The sequence below is a fragment of the Delphinus delphis genome, chromosome 16 (genome assembly GCF_949987515.2).
Source record: "Delphinus delphis chromosome 16, mDelDel1.2, whole genome shotgun sequence".
Taxonomy (NCBI): Eukaryota; Metazoa; Chordata; class Mammalia; order Artiodactyla; family Delphinidae; genus Delphinus; species Delphinus delphis.
The window spans coordinates 62146769-62160085 of record NC_082698.1 but is presented as its reverse complement, the minus strand read 5'-3'; the positions used below and the strand labels follow the sequence as shown (position 1 = coordinate 62160085).

General features: G+C 46.3%; 2 protein-coding genes across 4 annotated transcripts in view; one reads left to right on the top strand and one right to left on the bottom strand.

The window, feature by feature from the left end:
* The window catches only part of AIFM2 (AIF family member 2), a 38450-nt gene that overhangs the window by 7673 nt on the left and 17460 nt on the right, over window positions 1–13317 (bottom strand). The window lies entirely within an intron of this gene.
* The window catches only part of MACROH2A2 (macroH2A.2 histone), a 53338-nt gene that overhangs the window by 38899 nt on the left and 1122 nt on the right, over window positions 1–13317 (top strand). Inside the window, exons 7-8 of the mRNA XM_060034875.1 lie at window positions 4345–4429; window positions 11355–11529. Coding sequence (XP_059890858.1) covers window positions 4345–4429; window positions 11355–11529 — 260 coding nt within the window. The remainder of the gene's footprint in view (window positions 1–4344; window positions 4430–11354; window positions 11530–13317) is intronic.

Genomic DNA, 13317 nt, shown 5'->3' with positions numbered 1-13317 from the left:
CCACCCCTCCAGGTCATCGCAAAGCACCAAGCCGATCTCCCTGTGCTATGCTGCTGCTTCCCACCAGCCAACTATTTTACATTCGGTAGTGTAGTCGATGCTACTCTCACTTCGCGTCAGCTTCGCCCTCCCACCCCATGTCAATGTCATCAACTCCATTCTCTATGTCTACCTCTTTATTCCTGCCCTGCAACTAGGTTCATCAGTACCTTTTTTTTTTTTTTAGATTCCATATATATGCATTAGCATACAGTATTTGTTTTTCTCTTTCTGACTTACTTCACTCTGTATGACAAACTCTAGGTCCATCCACCTCACTACAAATAACTCCATTTCATTTCCTTTTGTGGCTCAGTAATATTCCATTGTATATATGTGCCACATCTTCTTTATCCATTCTTCTGTCGATGGACATTTAGGTTGCTTCCATGTCCTTGCTATTGTAAATAGTGCTGCAATGAACCTGTGGTACATGTCTCTTTTTCGATTATGGTGTTCTCAGGGTATATGCGCAGTAGTGAGATTGCTGGGTCATATGGTAGTTCTATTTTTAGTTTTTTAAGGAACCTCCATACTGTTTTCCATAGTGGCTATATCAATTTACATTCCCACCAACAGTGCAGGAGGGTTCCCTTTTCACCACACCCTTTCCAGCATTTATTGTTTCTAGATTTTTTGATAATGGCCATTCTGACCGGCGTGAGGTGATACCTCATTGTGGTTTTGATTTGCATTTCTCTAATAATTAGTGATGTTGAGCATCTTTTCATGTGCCTCTTGGCCATTTGTATGTCCTCCTTGGTGAAATGTCTATTTAGGTCTTCCACCCATTTTTTAACTGGATTATTTGGTTTTTTGATATTGAGCTCCATGAGCTGTTTATATATTTTGGAGATTAATCCTTTGTCTGTTGTTTCATTTGCAAATATTTTCTCCCATTCTGAGGGTTGTCTTTTTGTCTTGCTTATGGTTTCCTTTGCTGTGCAAAAGCTTTTAAGTTTAATTAAGTTCCATCTGTTTATTTTTGTTTTCATTTCCATTACTCTAGGGGGTGGGTCAAAAATGATCTTGCTGTGGTTTATGTCAAAGAGTGTTTTTCCTGTTTTTCTCTAAGAGTTTTATAGTGTCTGGTCTTACATTTAAATCTTTAATCCATTTGGAGTTTATTTTTGTGATGTTAGGTAGTGTTCTAATTTCATTCTTTTACATGTAGCTGTCCAGTTTTCCCAACACCACTTATTGAAGAGGCTGTCTTTTCTTCATTGTATGTCCTTGCCTCCTTTGTCATAAATTAGGTGCCCATACGTGCATGAGTTTATCTCTGGGCATTCTATCCTGTACCATTGATCCCTATGTCTGTTTTTGTGCCAGTACCATATTGCCTTGATTACTGTAGCTTTGTGGTATAGTTTGAAGTTGGGGAGCCTGATTCCTCCAACTCTGTTTTTCTTTCTCAAGATTGCTTTGGCTATTCGGGGTCTTTTGTGTTTCCATAACAATTGTAGGGCTCCCCTGGTGGCACAGTGGTTGAGAGTCCGCCTGCTGATGCAGGGGACACAGGTTCGTGCCCTGGTCCGGGAAGATCCCACATGCTGCAGAGCGGCTGGGCCTGTGAGCCGTGGCTGCTGAGCCTGCGCGTCCAGAGCCTGTGCCCCGCAATGGGAGAGGCCACAACAGTGAGAGGCCCACGTACCGCAAAAAAAAAAAAAAAAAGAATTGTAAAATTTTTTGTTCTGATTCTGTGAAGAATGCATTGGTAGTTTGATAGGGATTGCATTGAATCTGTAGATTGCTTTGGGTAGTATAGTCATTTTCACAATGTGGATTCTTCCAATCCAAGAACATGGTATCTTTCTCCATCTATTTATGTCATCTTTGATTTCTTTCATCAGTGTTTTACAGTTTTCTGAGTACAAGTCTTTCGCCTCCTTATGCAGGTTTATTCCTAGGTATTTTATTCTTTTTGTTGCAATGGTAAATGTGAGTGTTTCCTTAATTTCTCTTTCTGATTTTTCATTGGTGGTGTATAGGAATGCCAGAGATTTCTGTGTATTACTTTTGTATCCTGCAACCTTACCAAATTCCTTGATTAGTTCTAGTAGTTTTCTGGTGTCATCTTTAGGATTTTCTATGTATAGTGTCATGTCATCGGCAAACAGTGACAGTTTTACTTCTTCTTTTCCAATTTGTATTCCTTTTATTTCTTTTTCTTCTCTGATTGCTGTGGCTAGGACTTCCAGACTATGTTGAATAAGAGTGGCGAGAGTGGACATCCTTGTCTTGTTCCTGATCTTAGTGGAAAAGCTTTCAGTTTTTCACCCTTGAGTATGATGCTTGCTGTTGGGTTTGTCATATACATTTATATGTTGAGTTAGGTTCCCTCTATGCCCATTTTCTGGAAAGTTTTTATCATAAGTGGGTGTTGAATTTTGTCAAAAGCTTTTTCTGCATCTATTGGTCATGATGATCATATGGTTTTTATTCCTTAATCTGTTATTATGGTGTATCACATTGATTGATTTACGTATATTGAAGAATCCTTGCATCCCTGGGATAAATCCCATTTGATCATGGTGTATGATCCTTTTAATGTGCTGTTGGATTCTGTTTGCTAGTATTTTGTTCAGGATTTTTGCATCTATGTTCATCAGTGATATTGGTCTATAATTTTCTTTTTTGTGTGATACCTTTTTCTGGTTTTGGTATCAGGGTGATAGTGGCTTCATAGTATGAATTTGGGAGTGTTTCTCCCTCTGCAATTTTTTGGTAGTGTGAGAAGGATCCGTGTTAGCTCTTCTCTAAATGTTTGATAGAATTTGCTTGTGAAGCCATCTGGTCCTGGACTTTTGTTTGTTGGAAGATTTTTAATTATGGTTTCAATTTCGCTACTTGTGATAGGTCTGTTTATATTTTCTAATTCTTCCTGGTTCAGTCTTAGAAAATTGTACCTTTCAAAGAATTTGTCCATTTCTTCATGGTTGTCCATTTTATTGGCATCTAGTTGTTTGTAGTAGTCTCTTATAATCCTTTGTATTTCTGCAGTGTCAGTTGTGATCTCTCCTTTTTCATTTCTAAATTTATTGATTTGCGTCCTCTCCCTTTTATTCTTGATGAGTCTGGCTAAGTGTTTATCAATTTTGTTTATCTTCTCAAAGAACCAGCTTTTAGTTTTATTGATCTTTGCTATTGTTTTCTTTGTTTCTATCTCATTTATTTCTGCTCTGACCTTTATGATTTCTTTCCTTCTACTGACTTTGGGTTTTCTTTGTTCTTCTTTCTCTAGTTGCTTTAGGTGTAAGGTTAGACTGTTTATTTGAGATTTTTCTTGTTTCTTGAGGTGAGATTGAATGGCTATAAACTTCCCTCTTAGAACTGCTTTTGCTGTGTCCCATAGGTTTTATGTTGTCACGCTTTCATTGTCATTTGTTTCTATGTATTTTGTTATTTTTTCTTTGATTTCTTCAGTGATCTCTTGGTTATTTAGAAGTGCACTATTTAGCCTCCATGTATTTGTGTTTTTTACATTTTTTTCCCCTGTAATTGATTTCCATTGTGGTCAGAAAAGATGCTTGATACGATTTCAATTTTTAAAAATTTTCCAAGGCTTGATTTGTGACCCAAGATGTGATCTATCCTGGAGAATGTTCCATGTGCACTTGAGAAGACAGTGTATTCTGCCACTTTTGGGTGGAATGGTCTATAAATATCAATTAAATCTATCTGGTCTGTTGTGTCAGTTAAAGCTTCTGTTTCTTAATTTATTTTCTGTTTGGATGCTCTGTACATTGGTATAAGTGGGGTATTAAAGTCCCCTACTATTAATGTGTTACTCTTGATTTCTCCTTTCATGGTTGTTAGCATTTGCCTTATGTATTGAGGTGCTCCTGTGTTGGGTGCATAAACATTTATAATTGTTATATCTTCTTCTTGGGTTGATCCTTTGATCATTATGTAGTGTCCCTCCTTATCTCTTGTGACAGTCTTTATTTTAAAGTCTATTTTATCTGATACTAGTATTGCTAGTATCAGATACTAGCAATATCAATCCAGCTGTGATTAACATTTTGGGGAAGTAACTCCTATGATACATTAGAAGCAATATAAAATAAAATAAAATATTAAATAATTCTTTAAAACAAAAGAGTTTGCTAAAATCGAAGTCCCACTGGACAGAAGCCCAGGGACCCCTGTCACCAGTGACCACTGGCAAACAGGATTTCAATTGCAAAGTTTGATTCCTACTTTCTAAGCAATTTTTTTAAGGCCTAGTAAAACTCTGTCAGTGTAATTAATGACTGAAAAGAGCAACCACAATGGATTTCCATTGTTTCCTTCACAGGTAAGGCCTTGGAAAAGGCTGGGGGGAAAGAGTTCTTGGAAACAGTAAAGGAGCTTCGCAAGTCCCAGGGCCCTTTGGAAGTAGCTGAAGGTAAGTGTGGAATCAGGCCATGTTCCCTGCACAGCCTCACCACCTTCCCCTCCAGCATAACATGCTCCACGCACATTCAGTTTGCAGAGCAAAAGAGGCCATAACCAATCAGGAAGCTATTTTAGCATCTCTCAGATAATTTGAGCAGGCCTGCGTAGATCATTTCGTACACTTTGGGGACTATAAAGTGTCTGGATAGTTCAAGCCAATTTGCATCCCAGCTCGCCCCAAAATGGTCTAGAGCAATTGGGTAACTTTGTGTGTGTGTGGAAAATACACATGACAAAATTTACCATTGTAACCTTCAAACATTGTACAATGTGGTGGCATTGAGTACACTCAGTGCTGTTCTCCATCACCACTATCTAGTCCCAGAACTTTTTATCACCTTCTGTGGAAACCCCACACCCATCAAGTAGTCACGTCGTCCCTCCCCCAACCCCTGGCAGCCACTAGTCCGCCTTCTGTTTTGATGGACTTGCCTCTTCTGGATGTTTCATGTAAGTGGAATCGTATAAATATGTGATCTTCTGTGTCTGGCTTCTTTCACTTAAAATGTTTTCAAGGTTCATCCATGTTGTACCGTGTATCAGCACTTCATTCCTTTCTATGACTGAATACTATTCCATTTGTTTATCCATTCATCATTTGGGTTGTTTCCACCTTTGGCTCTTGTGAATAGAGCTGCTCTGAACATTTGTGCACAGGTTTTTGTTTGAACGCTTATTTTCAAGAATATTGGGTAACTTTTTGACAGGCGGGCCCAACTTCAGATCCGTGTACCCGCCGACCTCCAGGAACCATCTAGTCAGTGCCAAGTGCTGCCCTGGTGCTGGGGCTCCAAAGACAAATAAAACCCACTCCTGCCCTCAAGCACTGGACAGTCGAGGAGGAGAAAGAGACACACAAGTGGGGCACAGAGAGGGAGCCATGCTCTCTGCTTGGGGGAGTTGGGGAGGCGCCAGGGAGGATATAAGACCTGTGTGTGAGAAGGCTCAGTCAGGAGCAGCAGGGAGAAAGAGAGGAATGGCGGTCAGAGATGAGCCTTGCCCTTGGGCTGTGCTAAGGGTCTGGATTTGACCCTATACAGATGAGAGTAGGAGCTGGGGAATGTGATGATCAGATTTGATAGTTAGAAAAGTAATGGGGCTTCCGGTCAAGACAGAACATGAGTCTGCACTTTACAGTCTGCACATACCACTCCCCATACGATGATAGATAGAATTTCCTTTTTAAAATTTTAAGACAGAGCCACACTGAAATATAAAATAAATATACAGGACTTCCCTGGCGGTCCAGTGGTTAAGATTCCACACTCCCAATGCAGGGAGCACGGGTTCGGTCCCAGGTCAAGGAACTAAAATCCCATGTGCCGCACGGCGTGGCTAAATAAATAAATAAATAAACATCCATGTGGACAGAGAAGAGCTGCAGGCAGCAGCAGCAGGGGGACGTGGAAGCCGCGGGCTGGGCTCCAGGTCTGGTAACATGCAGAGCCATCAGGAGGTCAACTCTTACCTGCTGACGGGAACGGAGTCACCTCACGCTTGGAGGGGACCAGAGCCAGGCTCGCTGCTCAAAGCAAGGGCTGGATGCAACTCCCAAGCTCTTACAGGAAGCCAAGGCTCTGACCGCCACCCAGGGCTATGGCTCGTGTGAACTCTGTTTTCTAGAGTAGCAGAAGGGAGCACAGAGCCCCTCGCCCAGGCCCAGGGCCACGTGGCCCACTGGCTCAGTGTCTGGATCTACCGCCTCCCCTATATGACCATGAGACAGAGCCCTGAATCATCCTTGTAGGACAGGATCCTAACTGCGGGGGTCTTGCAAACTGCCTGATGGGGTGGGAAGGAGAGAAAAATAGCTTCTCTACATAGAGTGAGAGCCTCCAACACGCTTCTAAACAGTTCCAGAGGCAGAAAATAGGAGGTAGAGAGGCAACATGTGAAAAGATGAAGAGATACAAACTACTATGTGTGAAATAAATAAGCTACAAGGATATATTATACAACACAAGGAATACAGCCAATGTAGCCAATATTTTATAATAACTTTAAATGAAGTGTAATCTATAAAAATTTTGAGGCACTACGTTGCGCACCAGAAACTAACATGTTGTAAATCAACTATCCCTCAATTTAAAAACAACAACAAAAAAGATCATGGCTGAGAATTTTCCAGAATTAAACCCACAAGTCCTCAGGTTGAAAACACTGAGTACATGAAATCAAAATAAATCCAAATCCTGGCCCATCAGGAATTCCCTGGTAGTCCAGTGGTTAGGACTCCACGCTTTCACTGCTGAGGGCCCGAGCTCAATCCTGAGAAAGATCCTGAAAGCCACATGGTGTGGCTAAACCAAAAACAAACCCAAAAAAACCAAACAAAACCTGGCCCATCGTGGTGACATCTCTAAAGTTGAAAAATCAAGAGAAACCTGAAAAGCAACCCAACGAACCCAACTGGTTCTCCTGACAGCCGACTTCTCATCAGCAACAAAGGATGCTTGGAGACAGAAAAGAAGTATCTTCAAAGCACTGAGGGGAAAAACTGTCAACTAAGAAGTCCATGTATTACTTTGTTATTATTCAACAGGGAGGGTGAAAGATGCAGAATTACAGACATGCAAAAATTGAGAGTCAGAAGCCCTCAGACTCTTGCTGAAAGGACCACAGAGGCCTCACTGGGAGAAACAGAAGTGAATCCAGAAGGAAGGAGAGGGCTGTAGGAAACAAGCAGGAGCTAAGAAATCGGGGCATATCTGTCAGCTCTAAGTATCCATGGCCCTGGGGCCAAACAGTGGTAGCTCCCTGGGAAGAAGGGATTGGTGAGGGTGAATCTGGAAAAGGGGAGACAGTTCATCAGGGTCTAACACCATATTTCATTTAATTTCAAAACACCATCCGTTGTAAGATATGCCCTTATTGTAAGAAAGAATAAATTTCCAAGATGGAGTGTCCAGTAGGAGACCCCATACAAAGCCAGGACACATTCAGTTTAAGAGCTAGCAAGACATGAACTACCATGCAGAAAGGGCAGCAAGTACCTTTTTTTTTTTCTTAATACATTTATTTACTTATTTTTGGCTGTTTACTTATTTTAGGTCTTCATTGCTGGGCACAGGCTTTCTCTAGTTGTGGCGAGCAGGGGCTACTCTTCCTTGCTGTGCGCAGGCTTCTCATTGCGGTGGCTTCTCTTGTTGCAAAGCATGGGCTCTAGGCACGCGGGCTTCAGTAGTTGTGGCTCGCGTGCTCTAGAGCGCAGGCTCAGTAGCTGTGGCGCACGGGCTTAGTTGCTCCGTGGCACGTGGGATCTTCCTGGACCAGGGCTTGAACCCATGTCCCCTGCATTGGCAGGTGGATTCTTAACCACTGTGCCACCAGGGAAGCCCCAAGTACCTGTATTGACCTTGGCATTGGGTGGACAGAGGGGGACAAAAAACCTCACTAGGGAACTTGAACCACAAGCTGGTACTCCTGTGGATTTGCAGCTGAATCCACTGCGGCCCCAAAACTTCAATCAGGGAAGTTAGTGGGACATGACCTGGGTATGGTAGGGTCCCCAGGTGACACAGAAGTAAATGCAACTTCCCTCTGGAAGAACTCATCTCAGTCCAAGCCCACAGCCATTGTAAAATGCATCCTGATTCCAGCCAGGAAGGTGGATGGGACAGGGGTGGGAGGTGTGGTAGAAATGAAGCAGATGGGCCTGGAATGAGACAAGTCAGAGGAAACCGACAGGTGGTGCCGGCGACAGAGATGGAGAAAGGGGAATCAGGCTTCGGGAGTGAATGATGATTTTCTTGGGCACAGGTTGGACCTAGGGCACCAGCAATGTCACTGGTAAGCAGGGGGTGAAAACTGAGGACGAAAATGGTTTGCAGATGGCTGTTTAAAAGCCAGGGCCAAGCACGTCGGGCAGCAGAGAGAAGAGCACCGGGCCTCGGCGGGCAGGGGGAAGAGGGGCTGTTGCAGGAACCTGAGACAGGAGGAAAAGCACAGTGTCGCGGAGACCAAGGATTAGCAGCAGCAGCTTCCCAGCCAGACAAGGGGCCACCCTGCAGCCCCCTTCGCTGTGGTGACCCTGAGAAGGTGGGCTCGCCTGAGGAAAGGTTCTGGAGGCCCTTTGCAGCTGCACTGCCATCCTCAGAGCATGGTCCTCACCAGGTGATATCACATCACATAAAGAGTATTAGCAGATGCTTCTACCAAATATCAGTGTCCCAAGCCCCGAGATCACTTGACCTTGACCTTGGCACCTGTAAAGAACACTATAAATTCTTACAACTACAAGCCAAGGTTTCCATTTCCAGTTGCCATGGAAATACTTTGTTTTAGGCTGATGTGCTATCATGGACTACCTTCAAAATCTAGTGTAAATAGCGGGCGTCAGAAGGATGAGAAGGCGTGCCATTTTTTTCCTGATTAAATGTTTGACTTAACATTGCCGTTAGTGGTATATTCCTCTTATTTAAAATGACTTTAGGGCTTCCCTGGTGGCGCAGTGGTTAAGAATCTGCCTGCCAATACAGGGGACACGGGTTCAAGCCCTGGTCCAGGAAGATCCCACATGCCACGAAGCAACTAAGCCCATGCGCCACAACTACTGAGCCTGCTCTCTAGAGTCCGTGAGCCACAGCTACTGAGCCCGCATGCCACAACTCCTGAAGCGCGTGCGCCTACAGCCCGTGCTCTGCAACAAGAGAAGCCACTTCAATGAGAAGCCTGCGCACGGCAAGGAAGAGTAGCCCCTGCTCACCGCAACTAGAGAAAGCCCACATGCAGCAATGAAGACCCAATGCAGCCAAAAATAAAATAAATAAATTTATTTAAAAAAATAAACTGACTTTAACATTAAAAAGAATACCATTCAAGGGCTTCCCTGGTGGTCCAGTAGGTAGGGCTCCACACTCCCAATGCATGGGTTCCGGGTTCGATCCCTGGTCAGGGAACTAGATCCCACGTGCCACAACTAAGACCCGGCACAGCCAAATAAACAAATAAATATTAAAAAAAAAAAAAAAAGAATACCATTCAGCTGGTAACATGATCATTACCCGGTGTGTAAAGAGCTGGAATCTCTCCAGCACATGAGAGCAGTAAGGGCCTCAGGGAATTTGCCCCAAGCAGGAAGGGCCAATCCCCAGGGTACTGGGTTCCCTTGGACTACAAGGCCGACAGGGACGTTCCGTTTCTGGTGTGCAAATGTACAAGGTCATAGAGTCAACCAGTCATGCCCACTGCCTCCTCAGTATTTATATTGACTGATTCCTTCACTCACTCATTCACTAATCAGACGGTTGGCGCCAGCTGGGCACTGGGAAGGCGAGGCGTTCACAGCCGTAGCTGACAGGCGGGGGACGCCCCTTGCATCTGTCTCCACCAGCCCTGGCATGTGCAGTCACAGCCTCTCCAGCACTGTGGGCGTCACTAGGAAACACGGCTCACATGCTGGGCGGGCATCATATATTTCAAATAAGTCTTTCAAACCAACCCCACACACTGCCCTAAAACAGACACACATACATTTGTTACAAACACAGCCCGTAGCGGCCACAGCCTGCCTGAACTCCCCCAGGCTCCCAGAGCCTGGCCACTGCGGGAGGGTTGGGGACCTTTGCTACACCCGGCTGCTTGAGTGGCACAGAGCCCCAGCTCCACAAGGTGGGCAGCTTAGGGGCAAGCAGCATGTGGGGTCAGAGTGGCCAGTGGATCAGGCCCAGCCCCTTCTCCAGGGATCAACGGCCACAGGGACTTCCCGGGTGTTCCTCGTTATCAGCTCTGTCACTGATGGGAAACAGGTTTGGGGGTGGGGTGAAAAATAAAAGTAGGGAGTATGAACTGAAATTATGAGACAAGGCAGGCATAATCCAATTTCACAACCCGCTGTGAACACTTGCTCCCTGTAGGCTCCTCAGGTATGTAGAGATGATCGAAAGGGCAGTCCCTGTCTGAGGATGCGTACAACCCAGTAGATTGGTTCTAAATTTATGGAGGGTCCTCAAATCACCAAGCGCAAGGCCTGCATCAGACCTACCAAGTCAGGATCTCAGACGGGGCAAGAAGGGAGGGCTTGTCCATTTTTAAAAAGCCGTTGCATTGGTTTCCAATCGCTGCTCTAACAAATTAGCACAAACTTGGTAGCAACAAACAACACAAGTGTACTGTGTTAGCGTTCTGGAGTCAGAAGTCCACAATGAGTCTTTTTTTTTTTTTATAACCTTTATTTTTTTAGGCAGTTTTCTTGTCTGTTTGTTTTGGCCACGCTGCGCAGCTTGCAGGACCTTAGTTCCCCGACCAGGGACTGAACCCACGCCCTCGGCGCAGTCCTAACCACTGGACCGCTAGGGAATTCCCCACAATGAGTCTTAAGAAGCCAAAATCGAGGTGCTGGCAGGGCTGGTTCCTTCTCAGAGCAGCCGTCCCTTGCCTGTTCCGGCTTCTAGGCTCCTGCATTCCTTGGCTCCTGGACGCATCACTCCAACTCCTGTTCCTTCATCACAGCGCCTTCTCCTACCTTTGACTTCCCTGCCTCCCTCTTATTAGGACCTGTGTGATTACACTTAGGGCTCAACTGGAGAGTCCAGGGTAAACTTCTCATCTCACAATCCTTCACTTAATCACACCAGCAAAGACCCTTTTGCCATGTAAGGAAACATTCACAATTTCCAGGGATCAGAGACGATTCCACTGTGTACCTTTGATTAGGAGTCACCTAACCTGTGGCCAGGAGGCAGACCATGTGAGAGTGTGTGACATGCTGTCACATCAGCTTTCAGTGTGTTTACCCAAAGCTTGTGCCAACTGTCAAAAGCAATTCTGATACGGCTCCTACTCTCCTAAGAGGGACACAGGCGATTGAGCCTAACCCCCTGGCTTAAGGTGAAGACGTAGGAAATAACCTGCGGCATTTCTCTGTCGTGTCCCAGCCGCCGTCAGCCAGTCCAGCGGACTTGCAGCCAAATTCGTCATCCACTGTCACATCCCTCAGTGGGGCTCCGACAAATGTGAAGAACAGCTTGAAGAGACCATCAAAAACTGCCTGTCGGCAGCAGAGGACAAGAAGCTGAAGTCGGTGGCGTTCCCGCCCTTCCCCAGCGGCAGGTAAGATGTTCTCCTCCAGGGGGGTGGCAAGGGTGCTGGGTCCGCTTGTCCAGCCTTCTCGCTGGGGACCAGCTGCTCCCCGACTTGGTCACATCCAGTCTGGCCATCCCAGAGGACGTGACCAAGGGCTGCCAGCACAGCCAAGCACATTGACCAGGCGATAGAGCAAGAGACGCAGTTTCCATCCAAAATGCAGGGAGAGGGCTTCCCTGGTGGCGCAGTGGTTGAGAGTCCGCCTGCTGATGCAGGGGACACAGGTTTGTGCCCCGGTCTGGGAAGATCCCACATGCCGCGGAGCGGCTGGGCCCGTGAGCCATGGCCGCTGAGCCTGTGCGTCCGGAGCCTGTGCTCCGCAACGGGAGAGGCCACAACAGTGAGAGGCCCGTGTACCGCAAAAAAAAAAAAAAAAAAAAATGCAGGGAGAAAGCCCATTCTGGGAGGAGCAGGAGGCAGAGTTCTCTTCTGAGAGCCTTCTGAGAGCCACGTTCCTGCCAGCTATCCCAGTCTAGAGCACTGGATCCGAAACACCAGGCTCAAAGGCACTTGCTCCTCCAAGTGTGGTCCACAGACCAGCAGTGGAGAGCCCACGGGGTTAGGATGCCAATCGCAGAATCCCCAGGGGATTCCGGTGCTGCTCTGGGGCTGGGAGAGCCTCGAGGCTGAGGCTGGAGAAGTGAAAGGCTCTCAGCAAGGGCTTGCTTTTAGGGGTTGGAGAAATGATTGCTCTAATTGCCACAGACCCCGACTGGGCATGGGAGCAGTATTTCAGGTAAATAATGAGGCTGTCCGCCCTCACGTGTAGCAGGGCCTCTCCCCTCACGCTCACAGCCAGTGTGAGTTATTGCTTTAATTCTGAACACCCTTTCTCCTGAGAAGCCCCTCTGTAGCGCAGATATGATTTACACTCTGAAGACATTCTGTTACAGCCGAGTCACAGGAAGGCGAAGAAGGAAGGAATGAGGCCTAGCTTCCTGCCGTAATCCTATCTCAACCTGAGCAGGCAGCGCTGGGTCTCCACAGCCTGGCCCGGAGGCACTGCGGGTTGAATTCTTTGCATAGCTGGGCCCACGTGCCGAGATGTTCTGGGCTTGGGACGGGGCAGCCGAGTGAGAAGAATTCTTATTAGGCGGGCCAATCCTGGACCCGCCCAAGGGGCTTGGTAGCTGACCCCAAACGACCAGGGGTGTCACAATGGCTGCGTCCCTGGCGCACAGCTCCACCATGGCATCCTGGGGCTTTTGGGGCCCTGCCCAGAATCGTCACTGCTCAAATTACATTCGCACGTCCACACAGGTTAGCGAGAGGAACACGAAATGCATGAAACAGGAATTAATGAAGGTGTACTTTTGAGCATACATTATTGCCCTTTAATAAACAATCTGTTCAGCATGTAAACCAGTTTTGAGGGAACTAATAAAACCTATATTGCCTTTTTTTTTTTTTTTGCCGTGCTGCGAGGCTTATGGGATCTTAGTTCCCTGACCAGGGATTGAACCCACGCCCTCGGCACTGAAAGTATGCAGTCCTAACCACTGGAACACCAGCGAATTCCCTATATTGGCTTTTTTTTCTTTTTCCTTCCTTTTTGCGGTACGCGGGCCTCTCACTGCTGTGGCCTCTCCCATTGCGGAGCACAGGCTCCGGACGCGCAGGCTCAGCGGCCATGGCTCACGGGCCCAGCCGCTCCGCGGCATGTGGGATCTTCCCAGACTGGGGCACAAACTCGTGTCCCCTGCATCGGCAGGCGGACTCTCAACCACTGCGCAACCAGGGAAGCCCTATATTGGC